This window comes from Dendrobates tinctorius, unplaced genomic scaffold (assembly GCF_039654945.1).
Source record: "Dendrobates tinctorius isolate UK_male_01 unplaced genomic scaffold, ASM3965494v1 ptg000430l, whole genome shotgun sequence".
NCBI lineage: Eukaryota > Metazoa > Chordata > Amphibia > Anura > Dendrobatidae > Dendrobates > Dendrobates tinctorius.
In genome coordinates this window covers 2054093-2073222 of record NW_027362093.1, presented here as the reverse complement: position 1 = coordinate 2073222, position 19130 = coordinate 2054093, and the positions used below count along the sequence as shown (strand labels likewise).

The following is a 19130-nucleotide window of genomic DNA, read 5'->3' as shown; positions in this document are numbered from 1 at the left end:
CCCACACAGAAACTTCCCCTCATCCGGCACCATGACAACCAGCACAGCAGAGTCCTGCACACACTGAGGCCCCTGATCATGTGACCCCTGACTCCTCCCCTCCTGTGACCTCATCACAGGTCCTGTGCGCACAGAGCAGCTGTAGAAATCTCCGGCCTCGGGGGGTCTCACCAGACTTCGCTCTTTTCTTGCAGAGGCCGCAGTGGATTTCATACTGGATCCATAGAGCTGAATAGAGGAGCGATGTTCCTTCACTCTGATGGGAATTGATGGTGACGCTGATGAGTCTATGAGGAACGTGTTCAGCTGCCGACTCCGAGGAGGAAACTGCTTGTTGTCTGTGGCCTAAATATATAGGTTTTATTAGTAGATGTCAGGGAAGAAAACTAAACCCTGTAAGATAATAAATCTCCTCATATGTTTCCCTTATTATCTCCAGTAATTGTATTATTACACAGGATTCTTATGATGTTACATCGGATCATCTTCTTCTCATTCAGGTCTCTACAATATCGGATCCTCTCAGTGAAGATCTTCTACAGAAGAGAATTTTCCTGATTTACCCATCAAGGATGGATATGGACAGAGACAAGATGGCGGAGAGGATGTTACACCTCACCCTAGAGATCCTCTTCCGTCTCACTGGAGAGGTGAGAGAGTCTGATGACGTCACATTACATCATTCTTATCTATGGGAATAACAGATGGACAGAACTGGAGAGGTGAGGACTCTGGGAATGTCTGTAGTGAGATTTATTAATGTGTCTCTCCATAACCAGGATTACACAGTGGTGAAGAAGACCTCTAGTGATCGCTGTCAGGACCCTGTGTCTGAGGGATGTGGAAGACTCCTGAGCCCAATCACGGGACCTCCACCTCACCCCCTGATCCATGAGGACATCAATGACCAGAAGATCCTAGAACTCCTCTACAAGATGATAGAGCTGCTGACTGGAGAGGTGACACTGCTGGGAATGCTGGGACATTATACAGTAACACTATGAAGGGATCGGGGGGATGACGGTATCATTGTATGTGTCAGGTTCCTATAAGGTGTCAGGATGTCGCTGTCTATTTCTCCATGGAGGAGTGGGAGTATTTAGAAGGACACAGAGATCTGTACAAGAACGTCATAATGGAGGTTCCCCAGCCCCTCACATCTCCAGGTAATAGACAGGACTAAATACACACGGCCTATAATTATCTGTATGTAGAGAATGAATTCAGTCCCTGTATGTGTTTCCTCCAGATCTATCCAGTAAGAGGACAACACCAGAGAGATGTCCCCGTCCTCTTCTTCCACAGGACTGTAACCAAGAAGATCCCAGTGCTCCTCAGGATCATCAGGTAGATGGAGAGAAGGTGTCAGGAGATCTCCCCTATGATGTGTAGACGGCTGTGAAGGTCTTGTGCTCAGTCTTGTTTTATCCACCAGTATTATATGTTTTATACTTGTGTAATGAGAACGGTGGAGATGGCAGGATTAGAGCTGATCATAGATGGGACTTCTCCATCTGTCGGTGACTTTTACAATATTTGTTTCAGGGTGAAGATCTGACCCATATTAATACTACAGAGACAGATGTGAGGGGTGATGAGTGGTGTAAAGAGCAGATTCCCACATATGACTACCCAGGTGAGTAGTAACCACTGAATGCAGAGAAGTCACAGATTCCTCTCAGTCACCGGCTGTGGCTGCTTTATCGGTGGTGTAGTCCGGCCGTATTACCATGATCACCATTTTGCCTCTAGACCACAACATTCTCCTCCACCCAAAATGGTTGAAATGATATCTGGCATTGAAAGCCCTTTTCTATAGAACTTACGGCCAGGAGGATCCACCTACCCCCTGGGATTAGGAGACGCTGACCGTTACCTGCCCAGATCTGTAAACTATAAAGCCAAATGACAGTGTACGTAGAATGTGCTGACAGGTTAGAAACTCACTTGAAGAAAAATCTTATGCCGGGCCTGTAAGATAAAGCGGAGGGTAATGATGCTGTTGGCTTCCTAGATCCCTGAGATCTTATCGGATGAATCTTCTCTCCCTTCTGTGCTGCTGAATGTCTCATGGTCCCTACAAGACCAGGTCCAGTCTTTCTGGCCAAACTTCCCTTTTATGAGCGACAACAGTAAATGTGCAGTGAGGCCAAGTGTGAATTTCTGTCCAATAACAGCAGAGTTTCCCTTTATCCTGACTTTTCAATTTGTATTAAAACCAACTAACTTCAAGGAGGATTGTGATAATCTACAGGACAAATATTCCACCTGTGCCATGATAGATCTCTAAGCTGTGCGTGGCTGAGGGCTGTAATATGCACTGCTCAAAAAATATAGGGAACACTTAATCAACAGAATATAACTCCAATTAAAGCAAGCTTCTGTGAAATCAAACTGTCCACTTAGGAAGCAACACTGGTTGACAATCAATTTCACATGCTGTTGTGTAAATGGAATAGACAACAGATGGAAATTATTGGCAATTATCAAGACACCCTCAATAGAGGAGTGGTTCTGCAGGTGGGGACCACAGACCACTTCTCAGTACTAATGCTTTCTCTCATGTGGCACAGGTAGTGCAGCTCATCCAGGATGGCACATCAATGTGAGCTGTGGCAAGACGGTTTGCTCGTGATCTGTGGATGTCGGGCACTCAGACCATCCTCATGGAGTCAGTTTCTAACTGTGCAGACACATGGACATTTGTGGCCTGCTGGAGGTCATTTTGCAGGGCTCTGGCAGTACTCCTGTTCCTCCTTGCACAAAGGCAGAGGTAGCAGTCCTGCTGCTGGGTTGTTGCCCTCCTACAACCCCCTCCATGTCTCCTGGTGTACTGGCCTGTCTCCTGGTAGCTCCTCCAGCCTCTGGACACTACACTGACAGACACAGCAAATCTTGCCACAGCTCGCATTGATGTGCCATCCTGGATGAGCCTGCAGTACCTGAGCCACTTGTGTAGGTTGTAGAGTCCATCTCGTGCTACCATGAGTGTAAAAGCAAAACCAACATTCAAAATTAACCAAAACATCAGCCAGAAAGCATTGGTACTGTGATGTGGTACTGAGATGTGGTACTGAGATGTGATCAGTGGTCCCCCACCTGCAGAACCACTCCTTTATTGACAGTTTGATTTCACAGAAGTTTGATTTACTTGGAGTTATATTCTGTTGTTTAAGTGTTTCCTTTATTTTTTTGAGCAGTGTTTATTCACGCCTGCAGGAGATGTGTTGGCTCCAGCCCTGGTTTCATAGATTTACTAAACGTCATGAATTCCATTATGTTTTCCATCCTCAGGAATTCAGATTACTGCACAATCTCTCCTGAAATGGGGGCACTAATACTTTCTCTACTCTTCTGGTCAGGACTCATAGTGGCTCCAATGGTCCACCATAAATGAGTGCAGCTCCAGTTTATTGTTCTCCCCTCGTTTGTTGTTGTCGGGGGTGTATGATCTTTTTTTATTCTATGTCTTTTTTTACCGGTATGATAGTGTAATTGTGGTGGGATCGCCCTGCCTCAGTTATCTGACCTGTAACTCCGTGGCATTCCTTAATGAAGGGTCTCCATCACCTCTTCCAAATGCCTAAGATCTAAATTCGTCACCCGTCAGCTCTGCTCTCTTATAAATAGTTCTATGTTAAAGTATATTTCTTGTTGAAACTTATGTGATAGAAAATGTTGCCCTTTACGATACTTTATATTGCCAAGAGCCACTGAGACCCATACTCTAATTACCCCGAAGAGGTTTTACTATTAATTACTCATTTTTTATACTTAACCCATTAACATCCATGGATGTGCACAGTCCATCATGGCCGGGTGTAACTTCCCGCACCATGACGGACTGTGCACGTCATGCATTTGAACTGTCACTGTGTGTAAACACGCAGTGACATTTTCAGTGGCGCCAGCTGTCAGACAGCTGACAGGCACGGCAAGGGGTGCAGGGACCCTTGCAGTCGGTCCCTGCACCAAGAGTGCTGTGATTGGTCAGTCAATCTGACTGACCAAACACAGCAGCGATCGGGCAGGAGATGCTGAAATTTCAGCATCTCCTGCCTGATCAGTTCAGGAGCTCAGCGCTGCGGTGGCTGAGCATCCTGCAATGACAGCCAGGAGCGGCGTCCGCACCACCCCTGGCTGTTAAGTACCTGACTGCTGCGATCGAGCGCAATTGCAGCGTTCAGGGGGGAGGCAGAGGGTCGGGGGCTCCCTCTCCCTCAGATCGGCATGCCCGCGATGTAATCGGGGGGCCCGATCTGTGCCATGATGCCCCTGGGGGTTGTCATGACAATCTCCAGGTCATCCAGCTACAGAAAGCCGCTGAGACCATGCTCACAGCTCACAGCACGGTCTCAGCAACTTTCAATGCTGGAGCATTGCAATGTATTATACCATCAATCAAAAGTGAAAGTCCCATAAAGGGACTACGTAAAAATTAAAAAAAAAATTTAAAGAATCTCCTAATGAATACACATTTTTATGTAAAGAAATAAAATAAAAAAAATATACATGTTTGGTATCGCCGCGTTCGTAAACATCCCATCTATAAAAAAAGAGCCACCACACAGAGTCATCAGCGAAAAAATCAAAAAGTTATAGCTCGCAGAATAAAGCGATGCAAAAATAATTATTTTTTCTATAATAGTTTTTATTGTGTAAAAAAAAAAACAAAAAAACACGAAAACATAAAAAAAGGATAGAAATGAGGTGTCGCTGTAATCGTAGTTATCTGAAGAATAAAGCTGCCTTATCAATTTTACCACACGCAGAACGATGGAAAAAAAAAATAAAACAATTCCTGAATTTCTGTTTTTTGTTCATTGTGCCTCCACAAAAATCAGAATATAAAGCGATCAAAAACTGTTATGTGACCAAAAATGGTACCAATAAAAACGTCAGCTCGTACCGCAAAAATCAAGCTTGCACAAGACTCTGTCGGCCAAAATCTGGAAAAATCATAGCTCTCAAAATACGGCGATGCAAAAACTTCTTACAAAAAATTCTTCCAAAAAAAAAGCGTCTTTTAGTGTGTGAGAGAAGCTAAACATGAAAAAGGATATAAATCTGGTATCGCTGTAATCGCACCGACCCGAGGAATAAAGTCACCATATCACTAGTACCGTACGAGGAACGGAGTAAAAAATAACACCAATTCTTCACCTTTTATGGATTTGCTCATTCTGCCTCCCAAGGATCGCAGTAAGGCGATCACATTGGTTCCCCCCACATATGGGGTATCAGCGTACTCAGGACTAATTGCACAATAACTTTTGGGGTCCAATTTCTCCTGTTACCCTTGTGAAAATAAAAAATTGGGGGGCAAACAGATCATTTTTGTGGAAAAAAATGATTTTTTTTTATTTTCACAGCTCTGTTATAAATTTCTGTGACGCACTTGGGGGTTCAAAGTGCTCCCCACACATTTAGATAAGTTCCTTGGGGGGTCTAGTTTCCAAAATGGTGTCACATGTGAGGGTTTCCACTGTTTAGGTACATCAGGGGCTCTCCAAATGCGACATGGTGTCCGATCTCAATTCCGGCCAATTTGACATTCAAAATCTCAAATGGTGCTGCTTCCCTTCCGAGCTCTGCCGTGCGCCTAAAGATTGGTCTTCCTCCACACATGGGGTATCGGCGTACTCAGGAGAAATTGCACAACAAATCTTGTAGTTCATTTTCTCCTGAAACCCTTGACAAAATAAAAAAGAATTGTATCCAAAGAAAATTTTTTTTCCTTCCACATTGCTTCAATTCTTGTGAAGTACCTAAAGGGTTAATAAACTTCTTGAATGTGGTTTTGAGCACCTTGAGGGATGCAGTTTTTAGCATGGTGTCACTTTGGGGTATTTTCTGCCATATAGACCCCTCAAAGTGGCTTCAAATGTGAGGTGGTCCCTAAAGAAATGGTTTTGTAAATTTTGTTGGAAGAATGAGAAATCGCTGGTCAACTTTAACCCTTATAACTTCCTAACAAAAAAAAAATTTGTTTACAAAATTGTGCTGATGTAAAGTAGACATGTGGGAAATGTTACTTATTAATTTTTTTTTGTGTCCTACAGTATCTCTGATTTAAGGGCATAAAAATAACAAATTTGAAAATTGCAAACTTTTAAAAATTTTCGCCATATTTCCATTTTTTTCATAAATAAACACAAGTCATATCAAAGAAATGTTACCACTACCACAAAGTACAATATGTCACGAAAAAAACATTCTCAGACTCAGCGGGATCCGTTGAAGCATTCCAAAGTAATAAGCACATGAAGGGACAGTGGTCCAATTTCAAAATTAAGGCCTGGTCATTAATCTACAAAATGGCTTGGTCCTTAAGGGGTTGAACAGACTGTTCAGCTTGATTATTTCAGAAGAAGTGTTATTGTCTATAGTCACGGTTTTGCCCATCATCCATGATCTTCTTTAACCCCTCTCCATCTGGACTTACACACAGACCCCTAGGCTTGGGCCACGTTGATACTTGCTTTCCTGTAGTATGAGATAAGAGGAATAGTCGGGTAGTCTGGCCACAACCGGGAGGGCAGAGAAAATACAAAATGAGAAGATGCAAGAGTCGTCAGTAAACAGGCCAGGATCACAACAGGAAACCAATACACAAGGCGGGTGCTGAGTACCCAGGACTGAACCAGAGGAGAACAAGCCTGTATCTCGCAGCTTCCAACAATATGCTCCGAACTTTAGTAGGGTGTGGTACTTTCCAATTGGCTGAAGTAGGGAGCAGATTACTCCAGCTGGACAGCGTACACACCCAAACTGCCAGAATGGATGGTACCACAGGTCGTAGGCACCTTAATCTTAGTGGCTGGAGAGAGCCTGCACCACCCAGAGCTTCAGGATCTGATGTCTCCTCCACTACCAGCGCCGCCTGCAGACTGAATAAGCAGATATCATAGCAGCAGATCCCAGAGAAGATGGGACACAGCATTTGTAGAAGCCCTAATATGTCAAAATGTCAGAAAAATCGAGCAGTAGAAATCCCCATAAAGTGACTCCATTTTGGACAGTATAACCCTCAGTGATTTAATCTATAGAAGTAGTCACAATTTTGACTCCACAGCCAATTTCCGGTAAATAACGCGCAGTGAATGTTGGAGAGTAAAAATTGAAAATATACCATTTATTACCCAACACAGTGCCCAGATTGTGCTCCAGGAGACACACATCGTAAATTAAGAGTGTTCTTTCTATAGTATTGCCAAATACATGGATGCTAAATGTGGTTTGGGCGCACTACAAGGATCAGCAGCGAGGGGGAAATTTGACTTTGGGAGAGCGGATATTGCTGAATTGGCTTATGGAAACCATGTTGCTTTTCAAGAACCTTTGAGCCACTAATAGTGTGGGAACCTCCTGTTTTTCCATTGACGGATGATGGATCTGAGTGGGGACTTGTTTTTTGTGAGATGAGTAGAACTTTTTATTGATATTTTTGTCTACATAGCATTGGTGACTCTTTATTCCATATTTGGGAAGCAGAATGAACAAACAGTTGAACACCACACACTACTGGTTCATATTATGAGGCTTTCTATTAGACTGTGATACTGTCATTCTGGTAAATAATTCAAATTTTTTACATAAACTGTCATTAAAAATTGGCAAGTTAAGTAGAAATGTTCAAAAACATTAAGTTTGAGGATATTTAATTGAAAAATAATAATTGGTTTTATTCTTAGCAGATGACTGTACCAGAAGATCAGAGGGAACGCTGACATCTTCAATTTTTAAATCAGATGATCTTGACATCACACAGGATACAATTGAAGTGATTGCTATTACTCCAGATATACCATCATCCATTCACAGCAAAGATCTGTCATCTGATCCTATGAAACAGGTCCCATCTTCTGATTCATTACTGACTACTAAGGAAAATGAAAATCACAAAATAAGCATTAAAAAACAAACTGCTCCTAAATCAAAGAAGCGGTTTTCACCTTCGGAATATGGAAATAGCTTTCCCCTTGAAAAGTCTTTTCTTAAACATCAAACAATTCAAACAGCAGAGAGCAGATTTTCTTGTTCCAAGTGTGGGAAATGTTTTAACCAGAAATCAGATTTTGTTATACACCAGAGAACTCACACAGGGGAGAAGCCTTTTTCCTGTTCAGAATGTGGGAAATGTTTTAACTGGAAAAGGAATCTTGTTATACACCACAGAACTCACACAGGGGAGAAGCCTTTTTCTTGCTCCAAATGTGGGAAATGTTTTACCTTGAAAGCGCATCTTGATCACCACCAGAGAACCCACACAGGGGAGAAGCCTTTTTCCTGTTCAAAGTGTGGGAAATGTTTTAACTGGAAACAGCGTCTTGATAGACACCAGAGAACCCACACAGGGGAGAAGCCTTTTTCCTGTTCAAAGTGTGGGAAATGTTTTAACTGGAAACAGCGTCTTGATAGACACCAGAGAACCCACACAGGGGAGAAGCCTTTTTCATGTTCAGAATGTGGGAAATGTTTTAGACACAAAAGGAATCTTGTTATACACCAGAGAACCCACACAGGGGAGACCCCTTTTTCATGTTCAGAATGTGGAAAATGTTTTAACTGGAAGCAGGATCTTGATAGACACCAGAGAACCCATACAGGGGAGAAGCCTTTTTCATGTTCTGAATGTGGGAAATGTTTTACCCGGAAAGCGCATTTTGAGCACCACCAGAGAACTCACTCAGGGGAGAAGCCTTTTTCCTGTTCAGAATGTGGAAAATGTTTTAACTGGAAAAGTAATCTTGTTATGCACCACAGAACTCACACAGGGGAGAAGCCTTTTTCATGTTCAGAATGTAGGAAATGTTTTACCCGGAAAGCGCATCTTGATCGCCACCAGAGAACCCACACAGGAGAGAAGCCTTTTTCATGTTCTTAATGTGAAAAATATTTTAAATGGAAATGATATTTTCTTAACCCTTTTCTGACATTTGACGTACTATCCCGTCCACGTGACCCGGGCCCGTATGACCGTGGATGGGATAGTACGTTATTGCGGTCACCTGCGCTCACGGGGGGGAGTGCAGCTGATCGCGACCGGGTGTCAGCTGATTATCACAGCTGACACCCGGCACTATGTGCCAGGAGCGGTCACGGAACACCCCGGCACATTAACCCCTGGCACACTGCGATCAAACATGATCGCAGTGTACCGGGGCATAGGGAAGAATCCCTGCGTGCTTCCCTGAGCCCCTTGGAACAACGAGATGTGCTCGTTCCTGCTTCCTGCAGGCCCCCAGATCCAAAATGGCCACGGGGGCCTTCGGGGTCCTGCAGGGAGGTGGCTTTCTAAGTGCCTGCTGAGAGCAGGCACTGAGAAATCCTCCTGCAGTGCCTGTCAGATTGCTGATCTGACAAAGTGCACTGCAAAGTGTCAGATCAGCGATCTGACACTATACAGTATTGTCCCACACTGGGACAATATAATAATGTAAAAAAAAAAAAAAAAAACCTTAAAAATTATTTTTTAAAAATTCCTAAATAAAAGAAAAGAAAAAATATTCCCTAATTCTTTTTTTGGTAAATAAAAAAAAACAATAAAAGTACACATATTTAGTATCGCCTTGTCCGTAACGACCCACCCTATATAAAACTGTCCCACTAGTTAACCCCTTTAGAGAACCCTTTCCAAAAGAAAAAACAAGGCAAAAATGATACTTAATCATCATGCGGCCGATCAAAAAGTGCAATAACACGCGATCAAAAAGATGGATATAATTAAACATGGTACCGCTGAAAACGTCATCTTGTCCCGCAAAAAACGAGCTGCCATACAGCGTCATCAGTGAAAAAATTAAAAAGTTGTAGCTCGCAGAATAAAGCGATGCAAAATTTTTTTTTAAATAAAATTGTTTTTATTGTACAAAAGCGCCAAAACATAAAAAATAAATGAGGTATCGCTGTAATCGTACTGACCCGAAGAATAAAACTGCTTTATCAATTTTACCACACGTGGAACGGTATAAACGCCCCCCCCGAAAAAGAAATTCATGAAATGCTGGTTCTTGTTCACTCTGTGTCCCAAAAATCGGAATAAAGAGTGATAAAAAAATGTCACGTGCCCAAAAATGGTACCAATGAAAACGTCAACTCATCCTGTTATGGAAATTTGGTTAGGATAAATCTATCCCTGTGTGTGCTGCGGCCGTTCCCAATTAGACTGAGTATTTTTGAGCGCTCAAGAATCAAGAATGAGACTGTACACCAAAGTGACAGAATAACATTCCATCAATACTCATGGTTTATTGTACATACATGGTTTTATAATTGCATATAGAAGGGGGTGGTTAGTTAATTCCCATATTGTCAAGCTTCAATGTTATTGGCTGTTTGAGTATATGGAGGATTCTGGTCAAGGCATAACAAAATGGCTGATTTAGCAATTTATGAGTAGCTGTCGCCTTTTCCTGCTAATCAGCAAAAATCGAGACATCAGCTTGGGCCATCTGGTGTTGGTTCCTGTTTTTTAGAGTCTGGAATGTACCAAGGAGCTGTCTGGTTTGCACTTGTCTGGTTTATGGGGTTATTAGGTCATTCTAATCAATTGATTATAGTATATATCAGATATGCATATATAGGAGTATACATGCAAGTGAGATCTACATGAAATACATATATATATACATATTTTTTGCGGGACTGTGATGGAAATATATAAGACCTCACACGACTCTGTGGGTCGAAATATGGAAAAATTATAGCTCTCAAAATATGGTGATGCAAAAAGTATTTTACAATAAAAAGTGTCTTTTAGCATGTGACAGCTGCAAAACATGAAAACCCGCTATAAATAGTAAATCAAATCCCCCTTTATCACCCCCTTACTTAGGGGAAAAATAATAACATTAAAAAAAGTATTTATTTCTACTTTTCCATTATGGTTGGGGCTAGGGTTAGGGGTGTGTTGGGGTTAGGGTTCGAGTTAGAATTGGGGGGGTTTCTACTGTTTAGGCACATCAGGAGCTCTCCAAATGTGACATGGCATCTGATCTCCATTCCAGCCAATTCTGTGTTGAAAAAGTCAATCGGTGCTCTTTCCGAGCTCTGCCATGTGCCCAAACAGTGCTTTTCCCCCACATATGGGGTATCAGCCTACTCAGGACAAATTGCACACCATTTGGGGTCCAATTTCTCCTGTTACCCTTGGGAAAATAAAAAATTGGGGGCAAAAATAGCATTTTTGTGAAAAAGATTTTTTAATTTTCACGCCTCGGCGTTATAAACTTCTAGATAAGTTCCTTGGGGAGTTTAGTTTCCAAAATGGGGTCACTTGTGGGGAGTTTCCACTGTTTAAACACATCAGGGTCTCTCCAAACGTGACATGGCGTCCGATTTCAATTCTAGACAATTTTGTGATGAAAAAGTCAAACGGCGCTCCTTCCCTTCCGAGCTCTGCCATGCACCCAAACAGTGGTTTACCCTCACAAATGGGGTATAGTATACTCAGGACAAAATGCTCAATTCCTTTTGCAGTCCAATTTCTCCTGCTACCCTTGGTAAAATAAAAATTGGACCGGAAATATTTTTTTTCTCTAAAAAAGTTTTTTTTTTTAAACATTCAAAAAATTCCTGTGAAGCACCTGAAGAGTTAATAAACTCCTTGAATGTGGTTTTGAGTACTGTCAGGGGTGCAGTTTTTAGAATGGTGTCACTTTTGGGTATTTTCTTTCATACTGACCGCTCAAAGTGACTTCAAATGTGATGTGGTCCCTAAAAAAAAAAATGATGTCATGAGAAATCGCTGGTCAACTTTTAACCCTTATAACTTCCTAGCAAAAAAAATTTTGGGTTCCAAAATTATGCTGATGTAAAGTAAACATGTGGGAAATGTTACTTATTAAGTTTTTTGTGTGCCGTATCTCTGTGATTTAAGGGCATAAAAATTCAAAGTTGGAAAATTGCAAAATTTTCGCCAAATTAACACTCTAGAGAAATCTGTATTCATATTATTATTTTTTTATGATGTGTATTACATTAGAATATCTGCCATTCAATTATCATAATTAATTTGCTTGTGTACTGGCCCTACTTATATCATTTAACCTAGACTGATGATACTACAAGTGTTCCTGAAGCCTGAAATTGCCATCTGTTATCTTTCAGGAGTTCTCCAGATGGTAGGCCTGGACAGACAATCAGGATCCCCAGATGTTGTCAAATTTCCAACCAAATATGGTTTTGCTTATTTATTATCTGTCGGTGGTTGAGCGTCTAGCCAATGTTGTGCAACAAGTTTGCGAGCTTGATACAATGCTTGTGAAATAGAGATATCAATTGTGGATTCAAAACTTCCGTAATCAGCCTCACATCTGCTTCCTATTTTAATGTAGCAGTCAGGGGATGGTCCCCCATGTGAAAGTGTAAGAATTGCTGATAGATGTTTAAAATTAAGCCGGTCATATATTTTGCAGCCACTATTGAGTCCAGTAAATATTTTTTTCCGTATATCCGGTGCCGCAGTGCTAAGCTGAGTTAGATATGCATGCCTAAGTTGTAGATATCGAAAGAAGTGGCCGTGAGGCAATCCAAACTCTTGTAGTAGTTTGTTAAAGCTTTTTAGCATTCCATTTTCTACTAACCGATCTAAAGTCTGAAATCCCCTTGATTCCCAACCTCCGAAACCAGTTAACTTCACCAGTCACTGATTTTGCCATAATGGGGTAACATGAGAGTATTCCCTTATCCCCAACAATCTCTTCCCCTGTCCCACACCTTGTACATAACTGCTAAGGTTGGTCTTTATATCTGTGTACTTAGTGCCCACCTACAGCACATATATGAGTGACACCCATTTTTGTTCCTGAAGGACATGACTACCATTCTTGCCCATATTCTTTTTTTTTTTCCCACCCATGAAAATGTTCCATCTGTAAAGCTATAAAATAGATCCATGGATCTGGAATCTCCATACCTCCCCCAGTTTTGTCCCTTTGAAGTGATGCCAGTTTTATCCTTGCATTTCGCTTGCACCATATCAGTTCTCTGAACAATGACTGCACCTTTTGGAATATGGGAGGAGAGATTCAACATGGAGAACTGGGAAGCAAATACAACAATTGTGGCCTCAAAATCACTTTAATGAGATTCCCCCCGACCTATTACAGACAGGCAATTTATACCTCACATTTATTTTGGATCTAAGTCTCTCAAGTAAGAGGTTAATGTTTAATGCTGTATAGTCTGTAAAGTTAGACCAGACCACCACACCGAGACATTTAATCTGTTCCACCACTTGTGTCCGAGCTGGTACAATTGTTACCATATGTGGGAGAGGGTCAGTCTTACTATAGATGACTTATCCCAATTGATGTTTATTCCTGAAATCAGACGAAACTCTTTTATATGTCATTATTGGGCCAGCAGATGACTCTATATCACCCACATACAGCAGCGGCATCGGCACACAGACTCATCTTGTCTATGATGTTATTACACATAAAACCAATGAAGTCCTTGGAATCTCTCAGATTACATGTCAGCGGCTCATTGCTAATGCAAATAGGGGAGATGAGAGCAGGCGCCCCTGTCGTGTACCCCTGCCCAATTCACATGGCCCCGACAATCAGCCATTTACTCTCAATCTAGCGGACGCTGACCCATAGAGAACATTGATCCAATTTATAAACTTATGGCCAAATCCCATTTTGCCCATTACTTTCCATAAATAATTCCACTTGACGCGCTCAGAAGCTTTCATAGCATCAGGGAAGTTATTGGTCTATTTCCAGCCTCATTATTACTCATCTGTATAGTAAGATATCACCGTGTAATGCTGATGCCGTAGATCTGTTTGGCATAAATCCTGTTTGTCATCATGGATCACTTCCACTATCATTTTATTTAAGTAGTAGTTTGGCTAATATTGTATTATCTGCAGGGAGTCTGGAGATTCAGGGTTTTCTCCCGGACAATAATTGCTTCATTCATAGATGTGGGCAATATTCCTACTGATGCGGCTCCTCAAAACCCCCAATAATTCTGATAACAAGATCCCCCCATATTCTCATTAGAAGTGTACTCAAAAGCTTTGCAGAGTCAAAAGGAGGAAATCTGCACCGATGCCCAAAATTTTAGCTTGGATCCGGAGCAGGATGAAGTAGGGTCCAAACAGCATCCTGACCCTCATCATCTGACGTTAACCCCGGGGAGAGGTGATCCTGATGAGGTTTACGTGGACTATACTGCGCTGTCAGGGCAAAAAGAGGAGGGTGACTCCAATGGCAAGGAATGTGATAACACAGGATGATGATGATGAGGTGTTACATCCCAGTTGGCATGAACATAGGGGCACACAGCTGAGTAGGTCATCTGAGGATGAAGACGACGAGGTTATGTTGCTCTGCACGTTGCAGACACGTAGTGAGTGTTACAGATCTGCAACACAGGACTAGGGTAGAAAGGGGAAAACTGACCCTGCACTATGACTAGGCAGAAACCTGGAGTGGACAACCCATTCCTTGCGAATAGACCCACCGACGATCCTAGGTTAATCTCAAAGACCTATAGATAGGGGGAGTCGGGTCCCTGAAATATCTAAGGACTGGGTACAAAAACAGGTCACATCCTAATAGAAAACACAGAGAAGGCTGCAGAATCCAACAGGATACAGAAACAAAGACTAGCAGAACCCGAGGTCCCAGCACCTCACAAATTACACACACAGAAGGCAAAGTAAAGCACCAAGCCAGAACTCAAGTGGATTAACACTTGTCCAGCAAGGACTGGGAGGCAGGTGCTGGTTAATAAAGAGTGATACAAAAACCTGACCCAAGACAAACCCAGCACCAGAGAAAAAGACCAGCAGCCAGAACACCACAAGAAAATGGTGGATAGTCACAAACTAACCAGATTCTAACAGTACCTCCCCTTTAACGAGGATCCCCCGGATCATCTAGGCCGGGCCTTATTTGGAAATCTCCTGTGAAAAGCCCTAATTAACCTTGAGGCTGAGATGTCCACAGCTTTCACCCAGGAATTGTCCTCGGGACTAAAAGCCTTCCAGGACACAAGATACTGTAACCCTCCTCTGTGCCACCTGGAATCAAGAATGTGTGAAATCTCAAACTCGCAGTATTCATCAATTAGAGGAGCAGACGGCACCGCCACCTTATCAGGCGTGTCAACTTTCTTCAGCAAAGATACATGAAAAACTGAATTAATTTTCCAGGACAAAGGAATGTCCAATCTCACCGCTGCCGAGTTGACAATCTGAACCACTTTGAAGGGTCCTACAAACTTAGGCCCCAACTTTTTAGAAGGGATCTTCAAGTTCCTAGAGGACAACCAAACCATGTCCCCAACAATAAACCTCGCCTCCCTTCTTCTCTTTTCAAAATATTTCTTAGACCTCCTATTAGCCGGTTTCAAATTATGGCGTACACTGTTCCAAACCCTTTCCAAATTTCCAGAAAAACTCTCCTCCTCAGGCACCGCTGCCCCAATCCTAGAAAAAGGACTGAAATATGGATGCTTCCCAGTACAACAAAAAAAACACCCAGCCGAAGAAGACGTATGATTATTGAGAGCAAACTCAGCTAATGGTAGATATTCCGAACATATCTCCTGATTGTCTGCTATAAAACATCTCAAAAACTGCTCAACGTCCTGGTTCTTCCTCTCGGTCTGTCCATTGGACTCCGGATGGTAACCCAACAAAAATGACAAATGAACCTTAAGTCTGTCACAAAAGGCAGGCCAAAATCAAGCCACAAACTGAGGTTGCCTATCGGAGACATTGTCCGTTGGAACACAATGGAGGTCTGACAATCTCTTTCACAAATGCCCTGGCAAGTGTCTTAGCACAGGGTAATTTATTGAATGGGACCAGATGACACATCTTACTAAACCAATCACTACAATTCAGATGACAGAAAAACCCTCGGAGACCGGTAGGTCGGTGATAAAATCCATTGAAAGATGCATCCATGGAGAACTAGGAACCTCTAACGGGCAAAGCAACCCTGCCGCCGGAGCATGAGAAGCCTTAGGCCTAGCGCACATGGTACAGTGACATACCCACTTGACAATTTCTCTTAGCCACCCCGGCCACCAGAAACTCCAACCGATTGACTTTCTAGTCTCGGCAATCCCTAGATCACCCGCCAAACGAGACTCATGACATTCCGTAAACAAAGCTCTCCTCAGGGCTTTAGGCACAAATAATTTCCCATACTGAGTGTTAGTTGGTGCTGCATCCTGGGCTTTAAGAATGCTATTTTCCAACTCAGAACCTAATGCTGCCACCACCACCCCTCTCTGCAGAATAGATTCCTCCTTTTCAGTATTAACCGCTGGGGAGAAACTTTGAAACAAAGCATCAGCTTTAACATTCTTTGTCCCAGGGATACGTCACAGAGAAATGGAACCGGGCAAAAAAAAATGCCCACCTAGCTTGACGGGCATTCAATTGTTTAGCAGCATCCAGATCAGATTCTTATGATTAGTAAAGACTTGTATAGAATGTCTAGTGCCCTCCAAAAAATGTCCAAACACAAGCTTAATAGCCAGCAATTCTCAATTCCCAACATCGCAGTTGAGCTCCGCCTCTGAAAATTAGAATCATAGAATCGTAGAGTTGGAAAGGACCTCCTGGGCCATCTTGTCCAACCCCCTGCTCAAAGCAGGATTTGCTAAATCATCCCAGACAGATGTCTGTCCAGCCTCTTAGAAAAGAACGCACAGGGATACAACCCATCCTCTCCTTCCTGTGACAGAACAGCCCCCACTCCTACTGATGAGGCATCCACCTCTACCAGAAAGGGCTTAGTCTCATCTGTCTGGATCGAAACAGGAGCAGAGCTAAACCTCTCCTTGAAATTCTCAAAATCTTTAACAGCCTCAGGGGACCATTGGACAGTACTGGAACCCTTCTTAGTAAGATCAGTAATGAGTTTTGCGATAAGAGAAAAATTCTTTATGAATTTTCTATAATAATTAGCAAACCCCAAGAATCTCTGAATTGACTTCAAGCATTCAGGTCTAGGCCACTCCAATACCGCCTGAACCTTCACCAGGTCTATCTCTAACCCATCACTGAAAACAAAGTACACCAAAAAACTAATTTTCTGTGCTGCAAACTCACATTTCTCCAGCTTAGCAAACAGTGTGTTTTCTCTCAGTATCTGCAGAAGCTCGCAGACTCTCTGCCAATGCGACTCCAGATCAGGAGAGTAGATCAAAATATCATCCAAATAAACAATAACACTCCTACCGATCAACGGCCTCAGAGTCGTTAATTAAATTTTGAAAGAAAGCTGGAGCACTTGTAAGGCCGAAATTCATTACTAGACACTCAAAATGACCTTCCAGGGTATTAAAGGCTGTCTTCCATTCATCGCCTTCTTTTACCCACAGCAAATTATATGCCCCACGGAGATCGATCATAGAGAACCACTTGGCTCCAACTAATTGTTTAAACAAATCCAGAATTAGCAGCAAGGGTAAGGATTGCGTACAGTGATCTTATTAATCTCCCTGAAATCTAGACACGGCCTAAGACCCCCATCCTTTTTTTTTTTTTTTACAAAAAAGAATCCCACGGCCACAGGGGACTTAGAGGGTCTTATATGACCTGCAGCAAGACTAGTCTGCAGGTATTCCTTTAAGGCCTCCATCTCGGGAATCGTCAGAATAAAAAACGACTCTTAGGGAGAGTAGCACCTGGGACGAACTCAATAGCGCAATCATAATCTCTATGGGGTGGTAGAGCTTGTGACTCCACTTCTGAAAATACTTTCCAGTATTCCTGAATGGCTTCAGGTAGCTCACTTTTCTATAGTTACCTTCCACGACAGTATACGGAGGTTGCCTCTTTTCCCTGATGGAGGACAGGAAACACAGAGAGGTTAAAAGGCCCTCCCACCTCCCACTTGCCAGTGTCTTTCCTGTTTCCCATGGAGCAGAGAGAGGTCTGTACACTGTGGTGGCCCGCGACTGCAGTAGCGTGGACACAGGCTTGTTACCTGTATAATAAATGCTGGGCAGCTGGTGGTCGCGTTCCGCCTCCTCCTTTAGGCTGCTCCCGTCGTCCCTTCTGGGTGACCTCGGGACCCCTCTGGCCTTCCAACGTCCTCAAGAAGTCAAAGCAGGCCAGGGATCCCGGACATTCTCGTCCTCCACAGGCGATGTCCTGGAAGTGACATCAATGGAACTCACGTGTCACTTCTTGTATCGGCTTCCAGATGGAGAGCACTGACTTCCAGCTAATGGCCGTGCCCAACAGCGCATGGTGCCCACTACTGATGCTGCTACACGGACCCAGGAGGGGGAGGGGGAAACCAAAACGCTGGGGGCAGGTGCTGGCTCTATTGAGCATAAAAAGCATGCTGAAGTCGCACATGAGGTAAGACTGGAATCCCTCAACATGGATAGCACTTCATGCCCTGCATCTGCAGAGCCCAGCGCTGCCCCTCCCACAGTGAGTGTATGCAGGGAGAGGGTCCGGAGGGTGGTTATAACTAGGGGGCCCCTTTTTCTCCTGACTTATCTCTCCCTCTTGTTTTAGGGAGGCAAGCAGGAAATAGTAAAAAGTGCCCAATTTGTAACATAAAATTGCCCTCATTATGGGATAAAAAACTCTGCCAGTCTTGCACCGACAAAGTGGTTAGAGCAGAGCAGCCATCCCTTTTAGAGAAAATTTGCTCGCTGGTCAGACAAGAGGTGCAGTCTTCCCTAGCAGCTTTTACTCCACCACCACCATCACCCCATTATCCAGGGAAGAAAAGAAAGATACAGGTCAAGGACTCTGATTCCAAGTCTGACCTGTCTCATACATTGTCCTCTGGTAGATGGGAGGAACCTGTATCGCCCAGGGCCTCTGAAATCCAAAAATACCTCTTCTCCTCTGACTATATTGAGGAGCTGGTATCTGCAGTACGCAGCACCACGAGGTTAGAAGAGGAATCAGAGCCGCAGTCCATTCAGGATCAAATGTTTGGTGGGCTAAAAATGGAAAAACGTATAGGGTTCCCGGTGCATGCCAACATACTGGACATGATTTCGCAGGAGAGGGAACTGCCAGGAAAGAGCCTCAGGACCCCTTCAGAGATGAAACATAGATTCCCCCTGGAAGGTGATTCTGTGAAATGGGACATTCCCAAATTTGACGTTCAGGTGGCAAGAGT

The 19130-nt window shown here is 43.1% G+C and overlaps 2 protein-coding genes and 1 pseudogene across 2 annotated transcripts in view; 2 read left to right on the top strand and 1 right to left on the bottom strand.

Moving 5' to 3' along the window:
• LOC141076815 (uncharacterized) overlaps window positions 1-19130 on the top strand; it is a 918929-nt gene that overhangs the window by 305841 nt on the left and 593958 nt on the right. The gene's annotated exons all lie outside the window — the stretch shown is intronic.
• The window catches only part of LOC141076831 (uncharacterized), a 91073-nt pseudogene that overhangs the window by 30844 nt on the left and 41099 nt on the right, over window positions 1-19130 (bottom strand).
• On the top strand, window positions 1548-12305 carry LOC141076830 (uncharacterized). Its single transcript, XM_073564136.1, has 2 exons — window positions 1548-1636; window positions 7698-12305. The coding sequence occupies exon 2, from the start codon at window positions 7847-7849 to the stop codon at window positions 8885-8887; it is 1041 nt and encodes a 346-aa protein (XP_073420237.1). The 5' UTR covers window positions 1548-1636; window positions 7698-7846; the 3' UTR covers window positions 8888-12305.